General features: G+C 36.0%; 1 protein-coding gene across 1 annotated transcript in view; it reads left to right on the forward strand.

Annotated features, from left to right (window-relative positions):
* Positions 1 to 23,241, forward strand: part of AHR (aryl hydrocarbon receptor) — a 61,711-nt gene extending 38,470 nt beyond the window's left edge. The window contains exons 4-11 of the mRNA XM_041466394.1: positions 3,303 to 3,392; positions 5,171 to 5,294; positions 9,493 to 9,623; positions 10,479 to 10,681; positions 12,312 to 12,421; positions 14,982 to 15,123; positions 15,908 to 17,180; positions 20,394 to 23,241. Of these exons, the coding sequence (XP_041322328.1) occupies positions 3,303 to 3,392; positions 5,171 to 5,294; positions 9,493 to 9,623; positions 10,479 to 10,681; positions 12,312 to 12,421; positions 14,982 to 15,123; positions 15,908 to 17,180; positions 20,394 to 20,549 (2,229 nt within the window). The 3' untranslated portion in view covers positions 20,550 to 23,241. The remainder of the gene's footprint in view (positions 1 to 3,302; positions 3,393 to 5,170; positions 5,295 to 9,492; positions 9,624 to 10,478; positions 10,682 to 12,311; positions 12,422 to 14,981; positions 15,124 to 15,907; positions 17,181 to 20,393) is intronic.
* Positions 23,242 to 24,863: the final 1,622 nt, after the last annotated feature.

Raw genomic sequence — 24,863 nt, forward strand, 5'->3', positions numbered from 1 at the left:
AGAGTGGATGTTAGAATATGGGCTCCTCCTCAGTGTTTCTAAGTAATTTACTGGGGGTGGAGGTTCCCATCTCTTTGCATCTGTTCTTAATAAAGATATTAATATAAAGGAACAGTTTTTCTAAGGGGCAGATAAGTTACTGATTTACTGTAAATTTGGTGACTAATTGTCTGAAAGAAACAATTTTTAACTTCAAAGACCTTGGGCTTGCTGAAATATCTTGCTTTCTCAGTGGTTTGAAAGAACTCAGCATACATAATGTAGATTCAGGACAAATTTTAAAATACTTTGAATAACTTTTATATGAACTAATGGAAAATATTAATTTTAAAAGTGTAGGGTTTTTTTAAAATTGGCTAGCCTGTTTTAATGTCCTAGAGTGTCAAAGCATATGGATAATTATATGCTACCAAGTCCAGATTTAACTCGAGAAATTACAAATATACATATTACTATTTTCTATCTAGTTTCACAGAATGGATTTTATAGAGACCTGCGGTTCCATTTGAAATATGTTGTTAGTCTGTCTTCTACACAGGTTCCACACTGATGTATCTATCAAAAGTAGCAAATCATTCAGTCAGAACCAATTGCTTGCTTCAAACAAAATGAATTTCAGTTTTCAAAGACTAGAAATGAAAACAGGTTCTAAGAATCCCACAAAACAATTATTTTAAATTGATGCTAATTGAAAATTGTTTTCTAACCAACTAAAAAAACTAGGACATTTATCTCATTTTCTAACCTTAATAAAGTTTGAAAAAGAACTGTTGTGGAGTTACTGCCAGTGAACATCTTTCTTTTGAACAGAAAAGAACCTAAAAAGATGAAATATATGGTTTATATTGGAGGCATCTATTTAATCTGAAATATAGGGGATGGGGTTTATGACTTCTGACTGGAAGTTATATGAGGGAACTCTTTTCCAGTATGAAAATGAAGAGGGTGATATAGTTATTACTGAAAATTCTGCCCCTCTTGGGAAGTAAATTAACCAAACTTCTTAAATTAATTTCTTTTGTAAATATTTTATATATGTGAAAAAATTTATGAGAATGAAAATGTAGATAGAGTTTTCTTAGGTTATGTAACAAGTCATGAGTGTGATGAGATTGGGAATTTTCCAGAAGATAGTGGGAAGCAGTAAGTTGTAAATATTGGTAAAGTCCTTCCCTTCTACTTATGCTCAGAAGTGTTTTGTGTTACACAGGTGAAGAAATTATAACTGATGATGAATGTTTTCCTTTTATTATCTCCCTACTTTTCTTTTGTCTTTCCAAGGTGATATGAATAAACACCCTATTGTTTACATTTGCTTTTATTTGTTCATCAGTTGTTCTTGCTTGCTTCTTAACAAACAGAAAATTGTATTTAATTTCCAACATAGAAACTGTCTTACCAATTCAATATATTGTGGAAGCAGAGATCAAATACATAAATGTGTCTTTCTTAAAAGCAAGCTATATTTCCTTTAGAATTATTTAAATTATTTCAAATTCTTATTTTAAATACGAAATCCATTACAGCCCAAGCAAATTTACTATAAAAAGTGCAAGAAAAATGATGACCTTTAAGAAATTTTTAAAACTTAATTCTCAACAGCAATTAACACTTTTGTGATTACCTCTTTATTAGGAGCACTGAGAGTATTTTTAGAGGCACAAATATCATCTTCAGTTCTCCAGAATAATAAACTCACTGAGAAATTTCATTATGTGTTTTCAGATAATTATTTTTGTATTGCATTTTGCAAAAACCTCCATCAGAACTCATCTCCCACTTATTGGTCTATCCAGATATATGCATTTTACAGAATTTTTGGCTTAGATCATGCATATGGCTATCCAGTAACATTCCTGGTTCGAGATGAACTGTGTACCAGGGCCAGTGCAAAATGTGTTCGAATTCCAGGTACAGAAAGTGTAGGTAGCTCTGTATGAAATGGACCAGAATAACCAATTTTAACATTTGAGACGAAGCTAGATGCCGTGCAGCTTGCAGATGTTTTGTGTCAACCAGCTGAGGTGAGATGCCCTGCAGAACAGGTCAGCAGAGGACACGAGCACCTGCTGCTGCGGCATTCTGCTCCTGTGAGATCACTGTGAGCTTCATCAAAACCAAGGATTCTGTGTAACCACTCGAGATTTCTTGGATTGGCTATGCTATTTAATTTCAGATTATTATTGATTTTATATCTCATTCTTTATTCACGTAAAATTTACTAAACTTACAAGGAGTTTTTATAGAGCTAACAGTTGTTTATGAGAGTAGATTAAATAATATCTACACATTAAATTGGAGCGGTTCACAGCATTTAAAGACCAGACATTTAATCAGATATTTCATTTACATATTACTACTTTGTTGCAGTAATATATAGAATATCCTTCACTTACTTTACATTTTCTATGTACAATAATTCTGCATAAATAAAGAGTTTTAAAAAAAAAAGTTGTTTTGAATATGCTGGCCAAATTTGCCTTTGAATGCAGCTGAGGAAATTAAGTGGCACAATATACTCAATCCAGCCCCTAGAGACTGCCTTTTGTTAAATCTTGACTAAAATCCACAGAAGTAAATCGGCACCTTTCAGATGAGCTGCCAAGTCACAAATGTACTGTTTGCTATCACAACAATTGCCATGGACCGTATTGATTGGGAGTTCAGATAAATGCCCTTTGCGTGACTTTGAGTGTGGAGCCGCCTGGTCTGCTGCTCCTCGGAGGGGGAAATCTCTTCAAAAACATTGTTTACTTGCAACAGTCTGCTTTTGCAGAGGTTTTCTATTTTAAGTAAACTATAAAATGTTTTCTTGGACTATAGAGGGGATCTTGATAGCTTGATTTCCTGCACAGTGGCCTTTCTGCACTATGAATGGAATGGATTTTGGGACTGGGTTTGTGATGTGGCTCTCGTTTGTGCTGTGGGCAGCTGGGGCTGTCCAAGGCTGAGCCACACAAACATTGTGAACTGTGCTTGATATTAGATAAACTTGTAGTTCTTCATATATGTCCCTTGTCTTGTACAAACAAGGGTATTGAAAAGTCATCAACACGGATTGGCTTCTCCACTGAATTTTAAAATGAAGTTTGGGTTTTTTTCATTAGATCAAATTTTCTTCATTTTAACACTTACACTGTAGAGAGATGCAATGAGGAATCCTGTTTGTGCTGTCAGATAATGATGTGCTTTTACATGCTTCACATTTTATTGGGGGACTACAGTATAGGTAGACCTAGAGACACAATAATTATCTGGAATTTTATCTCTGAAGCTGACAGATTGCTGTGTTTCTTCCCCAGGCATTAAATGGATTTGTGTTAGTTGTTACAGCAGATGCTCTGGTTTTTTATGTCTCCTCTACTATTCAAGACTACTTGGGATTCCAACAAGTAAGTTTATTTTTTCTTCTGTTTTTTTCAGAGGTTTTGCCTAATTTCAGGGAACATCAGTGTTCATATTTAGGGTCTTAAAATTTTTTTGTAATAAAACTCTCAGTTAGGTACTTGAGGTTGAATTACTTTGAAACTGTATTTTCTGTCAGCTTACATAGCCAGGATGTCAGGCCAAGCACAACAGGAATATAATTTCCAAAGTTGAGTTAGGCAAGATAGGAAATTTTCACACGTAATTATTCTTTACTGGAACAACTGTTTGAAATTTATACTGTGGTGTTACCCAGTTTATGATGCTGAGTGAGACAAAATTCAATGGGAAGGTAATTATTTTAATAGAAACCTTTCATGAAAAATTATTCCCATATGCCTTGAGATTTATAAATATCAAGTGACTGATTTTGGTATTTTTGGAATTTGTTCTCTTGCTCATGTTTATTTATTTAATTATTAATTTCAAGAGAAGCGTTTGTTTTTTACTATTTATGGTGCAGATCACAAATGGCTGACTTCATTGAAAACCAGGTGCCAAAGTACTAAGGACTGAGGCATAGCAGGCAAATTCTGCCTTTGTTAGAAAACTGCTGGGATTACTTTATGTAAAGATGATATAATAAAGATGATAGTTATAGTTCTCAAAGTATATCCATGAATACTGCATATTGATAGATTCAGCTGCTGTCTAAAAATAGCAAGATACTTTGCTTCATCTGCAATTTCAGCAGATAAGAGATTGGGGAAAGTTTATGTAAAAGAAAATATTTCAAAAAACCCCATTTTTATTCCTGGGTTTATGTATTCCTTCAGTGCTGGGGAATGAAAAAAGAAAAAACCTTGCAAAACAAATTGGGTGTAACATTCATGAAGTAAAGCCAGTAAATCAAGTCCATGATATAGAAGTAAAGTCTTAAAGTTACAAAAATTAGCATTTCTGGCAATTTATTCTGGAAAGTACTGATTGTTTTATGAAGATCATCATAGCAAAATTTGACCTAGGCTTTTGCTTTTGCCAATTCATCTCAATTACATTAGATCTATGTGTTATTTAAATATTTTCTGTTTATATAATGGTTGGGTTTTTGAAACATGCCAAAAAACAGGATCTTAACTCTTTTCAGTAAACTGAGTTTTTCTTGACTATTTTGGGTGGGTTTTTTCCCCCTTAAATTCTTTTAAGCACTAATCCTTTCTCTTGAGCCTTTGCCATTTAGATCACATTCCTAACTACACAATTGGTATTGGAATAAGAGCTTAATAATTACATGTTTTAACGCCTCCTTAAGAGGTGACAAAGCTTTCAGGTGAGCAAATCCACTGCTTATAATCTGCTTGGCTTAGTTTTGGCAGTTTGGTTCAGGGTATTTAGCTTGTTTTGTATTTCTGTAGCACCTATAGTGGGTCAAGTAAAGTACTATCTGGTAAATACTTTATTTACCAGTATATAAAATTAAATAATTTAAACAGAACCTAAGCATAGCATTTACAGGCCTTCTTAGGTAAAAGCAGGTGAAGAAATAGTTGACATAATGTAACTTCTTTTTCTAAGGCAATATTTTTTATTGCTGTCTCCTGTGTTTATAGTCATGAGTGTAATTGAGCAAACTAAAAAATTGTCTCATGAAGCTTTGCCACCTGCATGTGATTGTATGGATTTATCCCTGAGCAAATGGATTTTGCTATATCCATAACAGTGTTTTCTATCAGACAACTTGTATCACATTTTGATATAATTTTCTCATTGTCATTCTCTCTCACCTTTCTCCTTTTCTTCCTAGTCGGATATTATACACCAGAGTGTATTTGAGTTGATTCACACGGAAGACAGACCTGAGTTTCAGCGACAGCTACATTGGGCATTAAATCCTGCCCAGTCAGGAGATTCTGGACCAAGTGTACAAGGTGAGAACAGAATTTATTGTTTACCTGTCAGATTAGTTGTTTGTTTTCTGAGCTTTTTTAATTTGTCTATGTAAAAAAAAAAATAGATAATTTTAGATGACTAAAGGAAGAAATAGCATCTTTCAAATTTATTTGAACTTTATGGACACAGTCAACAATGAGAATTACTAAATAAGCACTGTTATTCATAGCAGAGCACCATTAAAATACTAATTATACTTTAAATTGGAAGACTGTAAGTTGGAGTATAAGTAACAATGTTTCTTAGACTAATCAGTCCAAGAATGTGCTAGTTAATGTTACTATTGGGAATAGTGCATTCATTGCTACATAGAGCAGTATTTCTCTTGGAGATAAAAGGGGTAGAGAAATAGAAGGTTAAATAGATGAGCCTTTAAGATCAAGCAGTATGGATGTTAGAGCAGAGTTGTCACGTGTTACTGGCTGATGCTTAAGTGAGCTGCTATATTGAGAAACAACTGAGGAGAAATACATTGCATGTGTGTCAGAGCAAAGATGTGTAGGTGCAGGTTATGTGTAATCCAGGAAGCATGTGCCTGCATCATAATGACAATAAAGCCATTGAGACAACTGCTTCATTTTAATACTCCCTTTGCACAACAGTTGTTTAAACACTTAGGTAAAATCTTTTGTTGCTGCGACTTGATTATAGGGCGTTTATTAATCCATAAAAAGTCCATTTTAAAAAATAAATCTTTAAGTAATTAAAAAAATTGAGTATGGAATGACATGATTTAATGGAGAAAGATTACTGTGTTTGTAACACACCTCAGTATATTTCAGTTTCTCATTTAGCAGTCAGCGTTGTTACATGATCTCTAGTTCAATCTCCACAGGTCTGCTGCCCAGCTAGTTAATAGCAGAGTTCAGTACAGCAAACAGTATGGCTCTCAGAAACCAGATTTTCATCCTGCTTGCTTCAGAATGAAATTGTGTTATATGGACCTTAAACAAGTGCATGTGAATTTAGAAAAGGTTATTTGTAAAGTATGATACCAGGTTGGATTGGCCTCAGATTTGACTGAACATCAGGAAGTGCTGTGCAGGATTACAAACAATTTTTTGTTTGTATCTAGTGTTTCTAGCTTGCTAAAAGCTGCTAATTGTGCTCCATTCCTGAAAGCATTCAGGGAGTGGATGGATGGGGCTTTGAGCAGCCTGGTCTAGTGAAAGGTGTCCCTGTCAATGGCACGGGGGTTGGAATTAGGTGATCTCCAAGGTCCCTTTTATCTCAAACCATTCTATGATTCAATGATGACTTTTGAGCCTCAAGTAGTATAAAATGTTTGGATGTTGAGGATTTTTGAACTGAATTCAGATTTATAGCAAAGGATAATGCAATGACCATGAGGATCCCCTCCATTTTTGCTAATTTAATCCATTTCTGTTTTAATACATTCAGCTAGCATTATGTAGATATTTATAGATATGACTGCTCGGGCACAGATTCCATCCTGAGTCTGGGAACTGATTCTGCTTCAGTTAGCCTGGACTGGTTATTTCCCACTCAGTACTCTGGTATGCTGCTAGACCACTGGTTTCCTCAGCTGTTACTGTGTTTCCAGACATGCCTCCAGGTCCTTGACTTGTTCCCAGAGAAGTTTGCAAAATTCTGATTTTTTCAGTCCCAAATATCTGCTTTGGGGCATTAAGTCTGGATTATCTTTTGAACTTGGCGTGTTGCGCAACCATATGGTCTTGAGTTTAAAGACAAGCACTTAATGCCCTGCATGTTCTGCACGTTGCTCCATGGTACTGATGAGATCAAGTGTGAGCTTTGTGAGGGATATGGGTTCTAACCTCTGTAGTGTTAACTGTAGTTTTGCTCTAGGGAGTGTAGATGCTCTGCAAGATTCCTTGCCTTCTTACAGTGAGTCACTTCAAGATCCTGGCAGTAAAACCTTCCTGCCTTCTGTCTGCCTGGAAAAGTGCAGCAGTGTTGCTTTCACAAGTGTAGGAGGCTCAGTTTTGAAGCCCATTGCCTCCTGTTTTGAGTTCTGTTCCCTCCTGTTGGAAGCCACTTCTATCACTACAGCTTTGCTCACTAGTAGGAACTGTGCATTTTACTATGGAACTTGACAAACTCCACAGCATTCAGTTGGACTTGCTGAACCTTCAAATTTCAGCTCTATATTTGCCCGAAGAATAACACTGAGTTTCTCCTGTGGCAGAAATGCTGAAGGACACACCTAACTGTGCTGAGGATGCCAGCAGAAACCCTGGAACTGCTTATCATGTACTAGATCTGCACCCAGTCAGAGCTGCCATTTTTGAAATATTATTAAGGATTTGCAAGCTGTTTCCTTGATACTCTTTCTTCATAATCATTGCTTTTTCAGAGAGCTTCCTAGAGAAGCACTGTCTCAGAAGCATTGAAAATTCTCACTGTCAGTTAAGCAATTTATAATAAAAAAACTACAGCAGTAGCAAGTAAAGAATTTGCTTTGTCTGTTGAGAATGGTCCATAAGATAAGTGTGGGAATTTCTTATGTTCTAATTTCAAAGTTATGTGGTAAGTGTCTTGGACTACAAATATCTGAGTTTGTCTGCCTGTGGTATCTGCTCATAGTGGTGATTGGACAGTAGAGTTCTTTAGATGTCTGTAATTTCAGATTATCCCTTTTCATCACACTACCAGATAGGACAGAAGAAGGTTTATTTTTCTCCATACCTTAAAGTTTATTCAGCAAAAATTGACCTTGCATACCAGCTCTTTTAAGGAAAAAAAGGTATCTCCTGATTGTATCTGAAAAGCTAGATAACTCAGCATACTTGTAGGATTTAGATGGCCTCAGGTTGCAAGGTCTATTGGTAAGATATCAGCAATCTCATTTGGCTCCAATTCAGTCCCTTGAATTCATAGGAGATTAAATAGAACTGGCTTTTGGTAATGATTTGTTTACCTTTGGGTTTGTTTTGCCAATGTACTAACCTCAGACTATCTGTAAGTTTTTCCAGCTGTTCATGAGACAAAATTATATTCCAGAAAATATAATGTGGTGTGTTATTAAGTGACATGCTCTCCCTGACCTCATCTCCGTGTCTGGAAAGTCAATATGGGTTCTTAAAATCTGTATTATTATTTTGTCCGTACTTGATAATCAGTTCTCTAAAAGTGCAGGGACTATTTTTTAAATTAAAGATTATTTTATTATAAAATGTCTTTTTAAGCTGGATTTTTCTCAGTTTTCTGCATGTATGAATTCCTAGGGTATGACTGGTTTTTTATATGTATTGTAAACAAGATTGCTTTGCTAAACTTGCTGTAGTAGTCATGTTCTGGTATATCTGTATACGCAGTCTCATGTGGAACATATGTATTTTATCAGGGGTCTGTTGATTTACCTTCTGGTTTTACTTTATATTCCAAATGTTTAAGTCTGTTTTGTAAATACCACTTAGCAGCAAATCCTTGTCCTGACAAGGTGTAAGGATCCCATGTTGTTATCCTAGCTAACAATCATGGTTTTGAGTATTTTGTAAAAAAAAAACAACTGCAAAACACAAGTACTGCAGGTATACCTTGAGACGTAACTATGGTGTATTGGTCAGCAGAGCCAGTAAGTACAGAGAAGTATTTTGACTATTTAGTAGGGTGATTTTGCCTTCACTGGAGAAAAATGCTGATTTTTTTGTAGTGGTTTCCTAAAGTTGCTGATTTTTATTTATTGCTACTACTTTCATCTGGCTGTCTGGAAAGTAAGTTTCACAGTTTGATACTGAGTTTTTGAATACTCAGTTCCTGTAGTTGCTGTGCCTTTTTGGAGATTGTACCATTGTAGGAACATGGGTGTGTTCTCTACTGATAACTCTGCTCTTTGCAACTGGTCCAGAGTCTAGGCTGTTGACAAACATAATGAATAAATTATAAACCCAAACAAACAAAAGCCCCCAAAAAGTAAAAAAAAAAGAAAAACAAAAACCCAAAAAAACTTAAAAATAAATTACATTCAGTTTTCAAATACCATGGCCTGTAAAACATAATCCCATCAGAAGAATTGATGTTTAACCTCAGTGTTACAATAATAATAGATTCTGAGGATGTTTCCAGTTTACATTGTTCTTGCTCAGGTCACAACCTAATGCTTTGTTTATGAGAAGGAAGATCGTTTGTTATAGATAGCCTTCACTAGGTGTTCTTCTAAAAATAATCCTTATAAATAATCCTTTCCTGCAGGAGATAATGGCTTTTCACAGCCAGCAGCCTATTATAACCCAGACCAACTTCCTCCGGAGAATTCTTCCTTTATGGAAAGGAATTTCATCTGCAGGTTACGATGTCTCCTGGATAATTCATCTGGATTCCTGGTGAGTATGGAGTTACAGAAAAACCTCCACATATGTTTAAAAGTTGGAAATCTGCATAATCCCAACAAGAGGGGCAGCAATTTATGTTATTTGTTAAGTCTGCAAAGGTATCTGGGCTGCTTGTACCACAATGTTTCAGTTAGTGACACTGAATCACTCCCCTTTAAGATGTTGTCACAACAAGTTCTCTTATTTCTCATTGCCCAGTTTCCTCAGTGAAATTCAAATAAGCATTTGTAAACTTTTGTAAAGTGCTGTGTGATTTGCAGATAGAAATGCATTACAAGAGTATTTTCTTACAGCAAGTTGAGTATCTTGAGATGCAATAAGTTATGGTGATTAAGAGGACAATAGTTTTTCCTTATTTGGAAAAGTTTGTGCTTGCTCTTTTTAATGCATTTTTTGTTAGTCAATTATTTAGATTTTAAAATGAGTATGAGTTTATCACCCTCTATGTGATATCTTACAAAATAGAATTCTTTACAGTTGCAAAATTGAACATACAAATTTGCAAGAGAAATAATGAAATAATTATATGCATGTATGTTCATTAGAATATTAAAAGCCCCACTTGATATGTGATACTACATGGGGTTTTTTTATTATTTTTTACGGAATAATCTTCCCATTAATTAATTTTTCAGTATGTTTATTAGTATATATTGAAGTGATGCACTCAGGGGTATAACAATAGTGTTCTGTACTTGTTAGCTCACTTTTATGTATGCTATCCTATAAAACTTGAATCTGATGGATCTTAAGAAAAATGAAAAATACATGTTTTACATCATAACAGAAATATCTTGTTTTTAAATATCTCCAGCATGTAACAAGTACTTTTTTCCTCATCCTAAGGCTATGAATTTTCAAGGACGATTGAAGTTTCTCCATGGACAAAACAAGAAAGGGAAGGATGGTGCTACTTTGTCTCCTCAGCTTGCACTGTTTGCAGTAGCTACTCCCCTGCAGCCACCATCTATCCTTGAGATACGAACCAAAAACTTCATCTTCAGAACTAAACACAAACTGGATTTCACACCCACTGGCTGTGATGCAAAGTAGGTGTAAATTATTCTCTGTAATTGCCTAATAATTTGCCAGTGAAATAGGTTTCAGGTATGTGTTTGAAATATAAAGCAGGCTACTCTTTTGGTATATAAACTGTTTTAGTGATGGTTGTTTAGAAGCTGTTAAGGTTTTTCTCTCCAGCCCTGATATCAAGTAAAGAGAATTGGATTTGCTGTGGTCTGTTTCCTTGAAATGGCATACTGCTCTCTGACTCTCAGTTGTTAGAAAAACAAAGCAAAAGCCCACAAAACCAATGCAAAATAGAAAAACCAAAATACAGCATACTAATGAATTAGGGAAGAAGAAAAGTTTCATTTTAAATCTGGTTTTAAATTTGCTTTTAGAACTGATAGAGCAAGTGTTTAATTTCATTCTATGTTTCTCCTTCCATTCAGATAGGTGTAAAATACAAGGGAAATGTTTTTTCCTTCAAAATAATTTAAATACTTTTTTATACTATGATTTTACCCGCTTCCAAACTATTCTTTTCCCTATGTAAAATTTGGAAACACTACTGCAGTAGTAGATCAAAATATGGTTACTCTGCTTCAACATGGCAAGAAGCCCATTAGGATGCTTTTTTATCAAAATAAGAGCCTCTGGCCTCCTTCCTTCTCCTCTCCCTCCTATTTTTGACTGACATTTCATTTTCACATGGAGCCTCTCACATGGGTTTCCATGCCTGCTTAAAGGATAGAATTGAATTACTCGGTGTTTTGTCTACTGAGAGACCAAAATGTTTTATTTCTCTAAGGTGATAGAAGTAAAAAACAACAAGATGTTAACAGAAGTGTTTCTTTTCTCTGTTTGATGTTTTTATTCACTTGAAAATATGTTCTTATGTATATTGTTCCCCATCTCTACTTTTCCCCTTTTTTCACCTTTTGTCTTTGCATCTGCATTTCTTTGTTTCAAATCCTGTTTAGGTCTCTCTTTGACTATGTCTTTTTATCAGGTATTGCACAGAAATCACATGAATTCTGTTGAGTGTTTCATCTCCCCAGCCTCTAGTAAAGTACTCTAATTTTAGCTGCAGGGTCAAACATGACTCTTGCTAGTGGTCCTCTGAGTCATATCTTGTTTAAGTGCAAACACAGGGGTCCCATACCACTCAATAGCAAAGGGGATATAGTTCTGAGATACATCTGGATTCTAACTTTAAGCTATTAAAAATTCTAATTTAGGCAAGAAGTTTTAGATAACTGAAGTTAAACCCCTATTTAATTCTACACACAAGCACCTGTAGGTAAATTATAAGAAGCAGGGCTAAGAAAACAGTGTCTTTCTTTAGGAGTAATGGGAGCTGCCTGCTAGGAGTGAATATGTTCAGTAGTATGGAATTGAGAGTCTGGCTGTAGGCATCCAATCTTTTTTATGATCTAACGGTTTTGTGAACCCAGTCCTAGTCACTGAAGGCAACCTGGCAGACTAGTTAAAATTTTATGATTTGTTGACTCTGTTTTTTATTGGAGCTGTTCTGCTTCCGTATACAATTGATATAGCAACAAACTGTAGTTAGCACTTGCATCTGAAGTGTTCTAGCCATAATTAACTTGCTTGACATTCATTCTGTGAGTTGCTTCATCAGCAGTGTTGCAATTTCTTGGTTTTACCTTCCAGAGGAAAGATTGTCCTGGGATACACCGAAGCAGAGCTGTGTATGAGAGGAACAGGATACCAGTTTATTCATGCAGCTGACATGCTTTATTGTGCTGAAAATCACATCCGAAGTAAGTTTCATTTTCTAAAAAAGGCTGTAAAATCAAAGCAGGGAGTATTTTTTCAGTATGAATGCAATAGGAATTACAGAAAAAAAAGAAGTTGTTAACAAAAAGAACACTGTTCATTTCATGTGTTCTATCTGTCCTTCTGAAAACTTAGACTGGTTGAAGAAATGTTTAATACTCCTATTTAGACTCTTTTAGGATAAATATTTCCAGTCTCTGTCACATCTTGCTCTTCTCACTTGCTTCTCTGCTCAACCTGACTTCTGCTATTTCAAGAACTTTCTTTGGGCAAGGGGACTACCAAGGATAGCTTTCCTGTTAACAAGTTAAATAAAGCATTTTTCTTTGATATTGGTGTAAGATTTTTACCACAAATTGATCTCCGATTTAACATGCTAACGTCCAAACATTTCTGGGTTTGATTCTTGGCAGCTTGGTTTAAGTAACAATTATGGAGAGAAGTATAGTGTTGAGGAAATAAGCACCAGCTATCTGATGTATGACTATTTAAGGGTCTGTTTTTTACTTTTGTTGTTAGTTATAACAGAGTTATCTTTGGAACTTACAGGATCATCTTCAGAATATTATGGTACTTTTTTTCCTACTGATTTCTCTTGAAAACTTCAATTTTTTTTTCTTTGATCCCCTCATAGACAATGGATAATGCCCCACAGCAAGTTGTTCTCAGCCTATTTAAGCACGTTTTCTGCTTCAGGTGTAGCTTAGTCACTGTTGCTTATCAGTGGTTTTATTTCTTTCATAAAGCTAAACAAAGATGGTTCCAGAGTAGAAGGGGATGAAACTTGAATGGTTTGAAACTTTGTCTTAAAACTGATTTTGCTACATTTTTGATGCTAAGATCAAAATAAACAAAAAAGTTTTATAGCATGGGTTTTTGGTTAGATTCTTAGACTTTCCTAATACATTTTTAAAAATTTTTCTATCTAGAAGTGCAGGGTTTTTGAGCAACTGCATTACTTCTGCCCCTGACCTCTGTGAATCACTTATTTAAGAATCTTTAAAATCCACATTCATCGCACAACCTTCACTTAGAACAACAAAACCAGCCAAAATAAGCTAAAGCTCCCCACACAAAAACCAAGATAACTTCATCACAACACAGAACAAAATTGGACAATTTGCACAAAATCCACCCCCTGTCCTTCACCACAATTACAATAAAACTTCCCCATGATCATTTTACTCTCTAAGATTGTTCAGTACTCATTTTGCCTGTTGCCTCTCCTGGTGACTATCCTTATCTCAACACCCTCATGATCCTGGCTTTTGCACAAAAACTACTGTAGTGGGTTGACCCTGGCTGCATGCCCGGCACCCACCAAAGCCTCTCCATCTCTGCCCTCCACAGCTGGACAAGGGAGAGAAAACATAATGAAGGGTTCATGGGTTGAGATAAGGAGCAGGAGAGATCACTCACCAAATACTGTCATAGGCAGAACAGACTTCATCTGGGCATATTAGCTGAACTGATTACTGATAAAACCAGAACAGGATAATGAGAAGTAAAATAAGGCCTTAAAAACACCTTCCACCAGGAAACCTTCTCCAGCATGGGCTCCTCTCTCTATGGGTCTGCAAGTCTCTGCCAGGAGCTTCTTCTAGCACATGGCCTCCCAAGGGTTCACAGCCTCCTGTCAGGCATCCACCTGCATGGGAATCCTCCACAGACTGCAGGTGGACCTCTGCATCCCCATGGTTCTGCATGGCACAGCCTCTACACCATGAGCTGCAGGGGAATCTCAGCTCTGGCACCTCCTGTCCTTCCTTCCTCACTGACCTTGGTGTCTGCAGAGCTGTTCCTCTCACATATTCTCAACATACTCTTCTCTGGCCACAATTATATCTGCACAATAACTTTTTTTTCCCTTAAATGTTATCACAGAGGCATTATCACAATTTCTAATTGTCCCAGACTTGCCCAGCAGCCTGTCCACCTTGGAGCTGCTAGGGATTTGCTCTACTGGAAATGGAGGAAGCTTCTAGCAGCTTCTTACAGAGGCCACCCCTGTAGCTCTCCCTGTCACTACCAAAACTTGGCCACACAAACCCAATACAGAAATGTACTGTGAAAACTGAGTGTTTATCAAGCATTGTTAGTGGTAGTGGGAATGAAACATAAGATTTTTAAGTACCTCTGCATAAACCAGTCAAAATGTGAAAGGATTGGATTCAAAACTAATGTGTTTTCTAATTGTTAAAGTAATAGCCACTTTATGAAGGTGAGAGAGACTTGGGCTTCTGTCATTTACCTGTTCTAGTATTTATTAATTTCTGTTATTGAAGAAATAATGACAAAGCCCCATATAGAATGTTGCCAATCTGTAACAGATATCTTGCAGTTTTGACTTCTATTTTATGAGTAAATTAGACATCTTGAAGTGATCGGTCATCCTGATTCACTGGGAATGCATTAGTGGCACACTGAATTAAGTGATTGGGGACATGAGATTTGTAAGACTTTTCTACAGATGGGATTTTATTCATGACATGCATGTTTTCATGATTTGTTTGCTTGACAGTAAACAGTATGCTTACTCTTTAGTGATGAAGACAGGTGAGAGTGGAATGACGGTATTTAGGCTTCTAACCAAAGAAAATCGATGGGCCTGGGTACAGGCAAATGCACGGCTTGTCTACAAAAATGGAAGACCAGATTACATCATTGCCACGCAAAGACCTCTTACGTAAGTCATCAGTTCATAAAGTAGTATGCTTCCAAAACTGAAAACTAGTTTGAGGCTGTTTATATTCACAAAGGAATTTCTGTTTTTAAATTACTGTCCTTTATATTCCAAATTCCCCAAATTCTTTCAGTTTGCTAACAAACATGTAGAAAATTCTGATATTTCAGAACTTGTGGCATAGTCCTTTTGCATAAAACTTCAGACAAATTGATTTCTTATAAAGAACAAGGTCAGCAGCAGAAGCATGAAATTATTCCATGCACCATATTCAATCCCAGTGAGCAAAACCTGAGAAATCCAACAGCAGTTGTGTAGAAGGAGCAACAAATAACAAATTCAGTCCTGAATTTTAGTGCTGAACAGAGTTCTGCATAATATGGAATTCAGCCTTGTTAAATAGATGAAATAATTTTTGCTGAGGAGTCTGTAAAATGGAGAAAAAACAATACTTCAAGTATTGATTTACTTGCTATACCAAGAAAAGCTTAATGCATGGAACAAAGCCCACTTGTTTTCATTTCAGTCCATAATGCACAGAAAATGGTGTATGCTGTCTAGATTTAATTACAATTGTAATATGTAAATGTGGTATTACAGTCATAAGCTCCTTATTTCATAATCTGCCTCTTGGTTTAACTCAACCAAGTTGAGCTGGAATAGGTAGGAATTTGAAAAATGCCTACAAATAGAATAGTTCATTTTTTATGTTAATTCCATGGGACAAAAAGATTAGAATAACTGTTTATTACTGCAGTACCATGCTACATATCTGATTTATTTTCAGAGATGAAGAAGGGGCAGAACATCTACGGAAGCGTAACATGAAGTTGCCCTTCATGTTTGCCACTGGTGAGGCTGTGTTATATGAGGTATCTTTCCCTATGTCAAGCCTTATGGACCCCTCTCAACCGAAGAGTAAAAGCACAGTGGGAAAAGGAGCCAAAGCAGCGCTACATGACGATTCTGTGGACCCAAACTCCCTCCTAGGTGTCATGTTAAGGCAAGATGAGTCTGTTTACCTCTGCCCTCCAGCCTCACATAAACTTTCTTTTGAGCGGAACTTCTTTGCAGACAGTAGGGATGAACTGGGTGGTGTTGTTAGCAGTGGCTGGACAGACAATCTCCTACCTGCTGGAAATCACAGCATTCTCAAACGGGAGCTGATGGAGTGTTCCCAGGACAGTACTGTTCCACTTCCTGAAGACAGTGCAGCACTCTTTCAGGATAACAAAAGCAGTGATTTGTACAGCATCATGAAAAATCTGGGTATTGACTTTGAAGATCTAAAGTGTATTCAGCAGGACGAGGAGTTTTTTAAAACTGAATTATCTGATGTGGATGATATTGGGGACATCAACATAACTGACGAAATCCTGACTTATGTTCAGGATTCCTTAAATAAATCTGACTTCTTGTATTCAGACTGTAACCAGCAGCAGCCCTTGGTCCAGAATGAAGGTTGCATGGTACAGCAAGACTTAGATCCACATCAACTTCATCACCACCAGAAGCAGCTCGTGGAACAGCAGCAACAACAGCAGCAGCAACAGCAGCTCTGTCAAAAGATGAAACATATGCAAGTCAATGGGATGTTCACAAATTGGAGCTCTGGCATGCCTCTTAGCTGCTCACAGCAGCAGCCCCAGCAGTACGTGTTCCCTGGTATGCATGCCAGTACGTCTGAATTCTCTTACAAATCAGAAGTTAACACTTGCCCTTATGAGTGTAGGCAAGACTTTGTTCCTTACAAGCAACCCACAGCGATGATGCCACAGCTTTCTAATTTTGCTCAAATGGATTTTCCTGCAGCAGGTTTTGATGGCTCGAACTATTCTGCTTCTTCCAACTTTGAGGATTTTCTCAGTTGTTTGCAGCAAGTCCCTGAAAACCTTGAGTGTGGGATAAACTCTGAGTCAGTTATGCTGACTCCTCAAACATGCTATGCAGGCGCTGTTTCCATGTACCCGTGCACGCAGGAGGCACAGCCCAGCTGCGTGGATCAAATGCAGTATGAGCCTATGATGACAAATCAACAGCAACAAACTTTGGGGAACAAGGTATAGTAAACAGCATTGCTGCACTGCTTGCACTTTGAATCCAGTTTATATTGTTTTGGGTGACTGCTGGGGGGCAGAGTTTGTTGTGACTGACTTGCTGAGTTTGAAATGGATGGGTTGGCAGTGTGTGGATGTCTTTGCTTTATTTGTTCATTAGAGTGAAGAGAGTTGCATTTGGTCAAGTTTATATATATGTGTACCTGCAGTCTGATAGCTCTCTTTAGCAGTATTAATCAAGAGTGAATTAACTAGTCTGTGGTACTATACCAGTAATTTTCCTGATAGGAGCAGAAGAAAAGTATTCCAAGTCTTGGAATTTGCTAATAAACCCTTTAGAGAGGAGTTGAGTTTGCTTGGCACACTCATTTTCATTAAATATGTTGTAAGGATCAAAAAAAAAAAAAAAGTTTTCAAAGTGTGAATATTGTGTAGCTACTCCGATTCCTCAATGATTTTAGGATTAGTGAAAGCATTAGATTATAGTATCATAAAAATGGCCTGAAATATGAACTGTTTCACTCCAATACACAAATGTTGCTGCAAAAAAAAAAAGTTTTTATATATTGTTATAAGTGAAAGCCAGCTTGTTCCTCAAGCTGCTGTCTAAATTAACTGCAGAAGAAAAGAGAGTTGTAAAAAGTTACAGTCACAGTAAAATAATCTCGTCCTTTTTCACCAAGGAGAATGCACATTAAAAGTCATAGAAGAGTGGATCCTGGCTGTAGCACAGAGTACATTTGTAAATACTGTTCTTCACTGGTAAAATTAACATAGAAGCAAAATTCAATTGCTAGTTCCTGATTCTGAATAACCTTTGTTGAAATACTTTCCGTTGTACCCTTTGTTTCTGTTAATGCTGCTGAAGTACAGAGCCACAATTCTTTTTGTTGTTGTTGTTGTATCTCAATGAGTTAATGTTCTGAAGTACTGATCCTGCAAATGCTTATGCACATGCATAAGCATTTATAGAATTAAAGTATTAAGTGGCATTTAACCTATGCAAGGCAAAGGTGAGGAATGAAATTAGAACATATCCATTTTTTACATGCTTAATACAAGTATGAAGCATTCCTTTTTTAAAACTGCTTCACTGCTGAAAAGAATGCAATTGCAGAATTGCAGAAATTTACCTAAATTATAGCACAGTTCAGCATGATGAATGGTTTCTCCCTGAGGTTGAAATTGCATGAAGTGACTTTGAGAAACTGCACTGTGCAAACTTGAGTACGACTTGGCTGTGCCTTGCCTGGCTGTGCTCAGTGTTTAGTCTTTCAGAGTGCTTCTTAACAGGGTTGCAGAGCAGCTCCAGGGCCATCCAAGTTTGTCCTTATAATAACAAAGAATTACTCTTTACATAAAAGCTGTACTAATGTGATGCATTGGTTTTTGGGCAGCCATTGTATTTGCAATTCCATTACTTTATTTTTAATGGCTGATTTCAATTGCATTTATTTTGCAGATTATTTTGTTGCTACACTTCCTTAATGATTTTTGTTATGATCTCTGGGTTTTTTTTTTGTTTTCTTCCCTGCATTAACTTCACATCTATCTATAAAAAGTTTAATGACTACGACAGTACCTCTGAAAAAATTATGTCTATTACCTCATATTTACTAGAATGCTGTGTGCAATAATAATAGGACATTTAGTTTGTTGTAAAAAAAAAATTATCAAAGGCCACTTTGTGGAAAAATTGTGCTTAAGTTGTTCAGAGGCAAATTCAGCTCCTCTTGTTAGGGTATTCCTTGCTGCGTGGGGCTGAGTAGCACTGCATGAGCAGAAGCCTCATGTGCCTGGGCAGATAGGATGCTGCTGTCTGAGCCCGCATTCACACAGCCAAACCAAAGTAGGGCAGTCTTGGTGGCTGAGTTTAGCACACTCACATCCCTGTGAGTGGTTAGAGTCCAGAGAAAGGACAGATGTTGTTATACAAGCCATGACTGGTGTCTTTTCAGTCTTCTAACTCTCACTGATTTCTCCATGAAAAGACTATGGAATTAGAAAGCCAGAAGGGTCTATTGTGGTCATGTGCCTTGACTTTCTGCCTGTCTTTTAATTGTGGTAGGAGCATAGCCAGTGCAGTCTGAAATCACTTTCAGTGATGGAGAATGACAGAAAGGGCTGTGGTCATCTGGCTGCTTGTTTAGGATCAGTATTCCTTAATTAAGCAGGAGAAACCTTCCTAGGTACTTGATTCTATGTTGAGAGCATTCTTAAAAATTTTAATGACTGTGGTCATCTTATTAATGAAGAATATTGAAATAACCTGCTTCTGTCAGAAACAATCCTGGTGTGTACTCTTAAAAATATGTCAGCTTTGATTAAAAACATAATTCACATGGCTATAGCCTCGTTGTTAAAAAGTTAGAAGAATTGTGCACAGTCAGTCAAATTTCAATGTTTCCATAGAAGGAAAAAAGAAGAATTAATACCCAGCATAATGTAATAGATGAATGGATGAATGAACATATAAGACATGTTCTTAAAGAGAAACCTTGAAGGAATGAGTACTTATGATATAAGCTACTCCCAAAGAGTTGATGGAAATGTTTAAAATACTTTGTTGTATTTTCTTTGCATGACTGAATGGAGTATTTTGTAGATAAAGTCCACAGCATGACAGGAAGCATTACATTAGGTGATTAAAATAATCCTATGAACAATTATGCTAAGACTGATGAAAGCCATTCGTTGCTCTTACTTGGCACTGTCAATATGAGGACTGTCAAAAAGCCCACCCTGCAACATTTCAGCCAGTGGATTGCACACAGTATGCTTCAGCTTATGGCTGGGACTGCATGTGCATTCCTGGAGGAGCTGTTATGTCTGGATCCCACTGCAGGCATGGAAAGATGTAAATAGGTTGCTTTTAAAATGTAACAGCTGGATGTGACAATTAGGAGTTCTCAGACTGTACTTTCTAGAAATAGAAACTCTATTGCACTTCAGATAATGGAATTATTTCTTCGCTTAACCAGAGGTAGGGCTCCCATTGGTTTCAACATGGGTAAGGTTCACTGATGATCCAGTCCCTATTTTAATGCAAATGAAATTATCATTAATCATCATTTAAAAAAATTAAAGCTAATCAATGTATTTTAAGATTATTTCATCCAATAGGAGGATTTTTAAATCTTTAGGAGGATTTTAAAATACTTATTAATAAATTAGTTTCCTATACTAACCATTTATATTCTCTTTTTTTCCTGCCAGTTCCAAAATGGTTTCAATGGAGGAAATGTAAATGAATCATATCCCTCTCAGTTAGACGTGATCAGTAATGCACAGACTGCCACACATCTTCAGCCTCTTCATCATCCAAAAGAACCCAGATCCTTCTCAGATTTGGCATCTAGTGGATTTATGTGATTCAGATCTAGAGCTCCATCTGTGATTTTGTCTGGGCGTCAGGTTGCTCTGAAGAAAAGCTTGATATGTCTCTCTTTGAGTGTCAGACTTGAACAGCTAAATTACATTTTGAGAATATGAGGTTGGTTGCACTATATACGGGTGGATATGTAATTCAAGACCTGGCTTCTTAGAATGACAGGCGGAATTAAATCTTCTGATTTAAAGTATGCATGTGCTGTTTTCCATCAGGCTGACTGTGTCCTTGCAGTATGGATTGCATACATACCACAGGCTATGTCAGGCTATACAACATAAGATAAGGCAAATGGTTTTGTTGTTTAGAAAATAATTGGGCACTTTACAAATAGCATTGATGGCACAAGGAAGGTGATTCACATGTGGATTATTTCCAGACTTTATTTTTTAAAAACTATTAAAAAGCTCTAAATTCATGAGAATCAAAAGCACTTAATTTTAATGCATACTAAGCTCTGTAATCACTTATTTTATATTTGAATCCTTTTGTTTTAAGTCTCCATTTCTAGCACTTTAATAGAAGGCTTAATACAAGGATATGATATGCAACTTCAGGTTTTCTATGAAATAGACCCCTTGCATTCCTCCTTTTCATGTCAACCTTAAGTGCCTCACAATTTAGCTACCTTGTTTCTGATGGGAGCTTATTTTAGCAAAACTCACTATAAATGTCATCTCTAGAAGTTTTAGCTAACATCAACAGTGCTACTGGCTGTGTCTTTTTTTCTTTCCCTCTAACAATTATTTGTTTAGAAAGTGACTTAATTCATCTGTGGATTTGTTACACTATTACCAGGAGTTGTTAATGTTCTGAATTTAATTTAGTTCTGAATTTAGTTCAGCTAAAGAATTTGAGTTTGTTCTGTACTGCTTTTCTGCTTTCTTCAGGTAATACAGGGTATATTAAAAAAGCAGATTTTGCTGAGGGGGAGGAGCAGATCCTCAGGACTAGTTTTAGATTATTAATGCTGAAAAACATGTGCCTTATCTTGTGTTAAAATGCTCATAATGTTCTTTAGAAATAATAAAAGGCTGCTCTATGCAAATATTTTCATTAAAATGGATATTGAAAAGGATTGCATTTTCAATGAAAGGGGTAAGGGAGTCTCAATAGTGATTGGCACTGACATAATTTTGACTGCAATTTTCAATGTTAATAGAGGGGAAAGGGTCAGTTTTGTTTCAGTTTTATCCCTGGCAAATTGCACTGCAAAGAACAGAGAGGTTATTTTTCTTGTCTATGTTGATCTATTTGGAAAACTTTGTGCAAAATACAAAATTGGGGAAAGAAAAAAAAATCATTAGAGAAATTCTCCTTGCAATAGGTTTTATTTTCAGGAAAAAACCCAAACTAAACATATCCACTAAACATTCTGGGGTTTTGTTTTGCTTTTAACTGAGGACTGTAAAATTTCAGACACCAATGTTTGGTGCAAAATAATAATCTACGTGAAAAATACAGAAATGTGTATATGTTCAAAAATATTTCATACTCTTGTGTGTTGTATAGTTCAAATATAATAAAATGTCTTTGTAAAATATTTTAAACAGTTAATTTTAAAGTATTACATTGTTATATGTTAAGAACAATTTTGTTACATTTGTTATATATAATGTAAAATGGCAATTTTACCAGTTTGTTTGAAACAGGCAAAAGTAAATTGACTCCCTCCAGATAGTTGTTAATATTGTTTAATAAAGGACAATCACTTAAAATTGGAATCCTTTCATAGCTGAAACATGCTTTCTTTGAAGAAGAGCATATTTTCTTTCATTCTGTATGATGTGATACATGATGCCAAACTTCTAAATCAGTTGCAACCTTTCAGATTAATAAATTCAGCCATTCTTTTAAGTGAAATTAGCATATATGAAAGGGATATTAAGGAAGCAGTTACTATTCAGGAAAAGCCCATCAAGACATTGTGGGTTTTGTTATAAGGTCACTTTTTTCCTCCCCATGTTTCAGATTTTTTTTTCTGCACAAGACAATAGTAACAAATTCACTTTCTATAATTTGAATTAATCCTTGATTCTGTCTTTTTTTAATTGAAGGTGATATTTCAAGCCAACATCTGAAATGTCTTCCATATCTAGCTAGTGTGTCATGTTTGCATTTGAACTGGAAAATTAGAAAAATGCTGTAAAACCAGAAGGTTGAAAGGGATAATATATGTGTTCCATCTTACAAACCATTATATATCCTGTTTATGAATTTAGTTAAACCAAATACTTTTGTCCTATCACTAAGTGCCAAGGATGCAGTACTACAACAGTGCTGCCCTACTTAATGTAAACAAGTTAGTTGTTTATATGCATATCAGCGTATTTTGTGCATTATCTTATGCGTACAACGTTGACTGTATTAGTGCACTCTTGATCTGCACCAAACTGTACCTACAGTGCACAGGTGTTTCTGGATTGGATCTCTATTAGCCCTTCAGGTCTGTTATAAGTAAGATTATAACCCAGTGTTAGTCAGTATTACTGTCCATTTTTGTACAAGTTTTCTTACCTTGTTTTTCTTTCCAGTTCTTCTGTCTCCTCTGCTATGCCTGCACATACCATGCAATACACCTCTTGCGTTAAGGTATGGTTCTGTAGCGCTCTTGCTCATCTCCACTCAAGTTTGTAAGGCATAATACATGGTAATAAAATATTCACTTGAATGTAGCTGAAATGTATGTTCTTTTACTACAAAAATGTTTGATTTCAGCAGTATACAAAAAAAATACCTTATTGTATGGTTACTAATATCTTTTGAGAGCTTGTCATCTAAAATAGTTTACAAAACTTGTTCTTTACGTCACTGTGGACTTTGCACTTCTCTGAATATTAGATGCAAATACAGTGTATATAATTTAGAGTGGTGAACAAATGTGTATTTGTCCATGGAATTAGTATTTTATACTTGCATGAAAATGAGTTTATAAATAAAGTTTGTAAATAGCAAGCCACAATTAGTAGTTGGAAGGCTCTTATATTCATTGCTTACTCACAGTAAATTCACAGTTGAGCAGTACTGAGGAACAGTTTTCTGCATTGATGCTGCTGAAAGGAAGCATGCTCTTTTTTGTGATCTGGAGCTGGCCATTGGTACTTACATTACACTGGTGTTTACTGTTTATTGCTAGTTCATAGTGACATTAAGTTAAGAAAACAATTAGTTTATTTCTAATAATATTTGTTGATATTAGTGTTTCCTGTGTGCTCTTTCGGCTTTGCATGATAATCTTTTAAATTGTTTGTAATGCTAAATCAAATGTTTCACTGTAATTCCCTATGCAGTTTACCAAAATTTACAATAGTTTTCCAATTTAGTGACATCATGGGCAATAATTTAATTGGCTGGAACTACACCATTGTCTTGTAAAGAGTATTAAGACAAATCTCTTATCCAGAATCAATACTAGACTGTGAACTCTGTATGTCAGTCCTATTGTTTACTTTTCTTGCACTGCGCAAAGAGACATGCTAAGGTACAAGTATAATTCAACAAGAATGCAAATGTATAAGGTAACATCTGGAAATAATCAAGCAATAATATAAGCAACACTGGTTATCCTTTTCTTTGTAGTCTGTTGCATTTGTTAAAAGTACACCTTCAAGCCACATATCAGCCTGTTCCCAGAAGTATAGGACCTTACTGTCCTGTTGTTGGAAGGAAGGAGATACTTTCTTCTGCAGAAAGCCATTTTCTTAAAGATTTATGAAGTTTTTTCTTCTTTGCTCTAATTCAGCAACTATGGTGATACCAAACCAGCAGTAGGGCACTGCATCAAAAGATCAGCAATTTGTTGGTAGAAGTCATAATCTTACTCAAGGCTCTGTCAGAGGGAAGCTTTTCCAAATAGCTGTTTTGGAGTTCTTCCTAGTGAGGAACCATGTTTCCCACACACACTTTTAAACTGAGAGCTGTTTTATTCTTAAGTGATTTTGTTTATCTGAGAACTGGCTTTTTAAGTAGAGTTAGTTCTACTATCTAGAGTAAGAGCCTGATTCTACTTCTAATATTTTTATTCTGTCATTTATTAATTTAGCAAATTATCTTCCTGCCTTCTTTCCTCTCTGCCCCTTCCCTACTAGCTGACACTTGTAGTTCTAAGTAATACAAGACCGAAAAATCTTTAGACATCCAAAATGTAATTGACATCTAAAATTAAAAATTAAATTTCCCCCATTGTATACTTTACACAATCTAAACAAGTAATTTCCAGCATGGGACACTGTTCAGTTTCACCCATTTCATTCCTGCTCCCTCCAGGAAGCAATGCCCACTTTGATTGCTTATTGATG

The sequence above is a fragment of the Pyrgilauda ruficollis genome, unplaced genomic scaffold, assembly GCF_017590135.1.
Source record: "Pyrgilauda ruficollis isolate IOZ18807 unplaced genomic scaffold, ASM1759013v1 scaffold2, whole genome shotgun sequence".
NCBI classification, from domain to species: domain Eukaryota; kingdom Metazoa; phylum Chordata; class Aves; order Passeriformes; family Passeridae; genus Pyrgilauda; species Pyrgilauda ruficollis.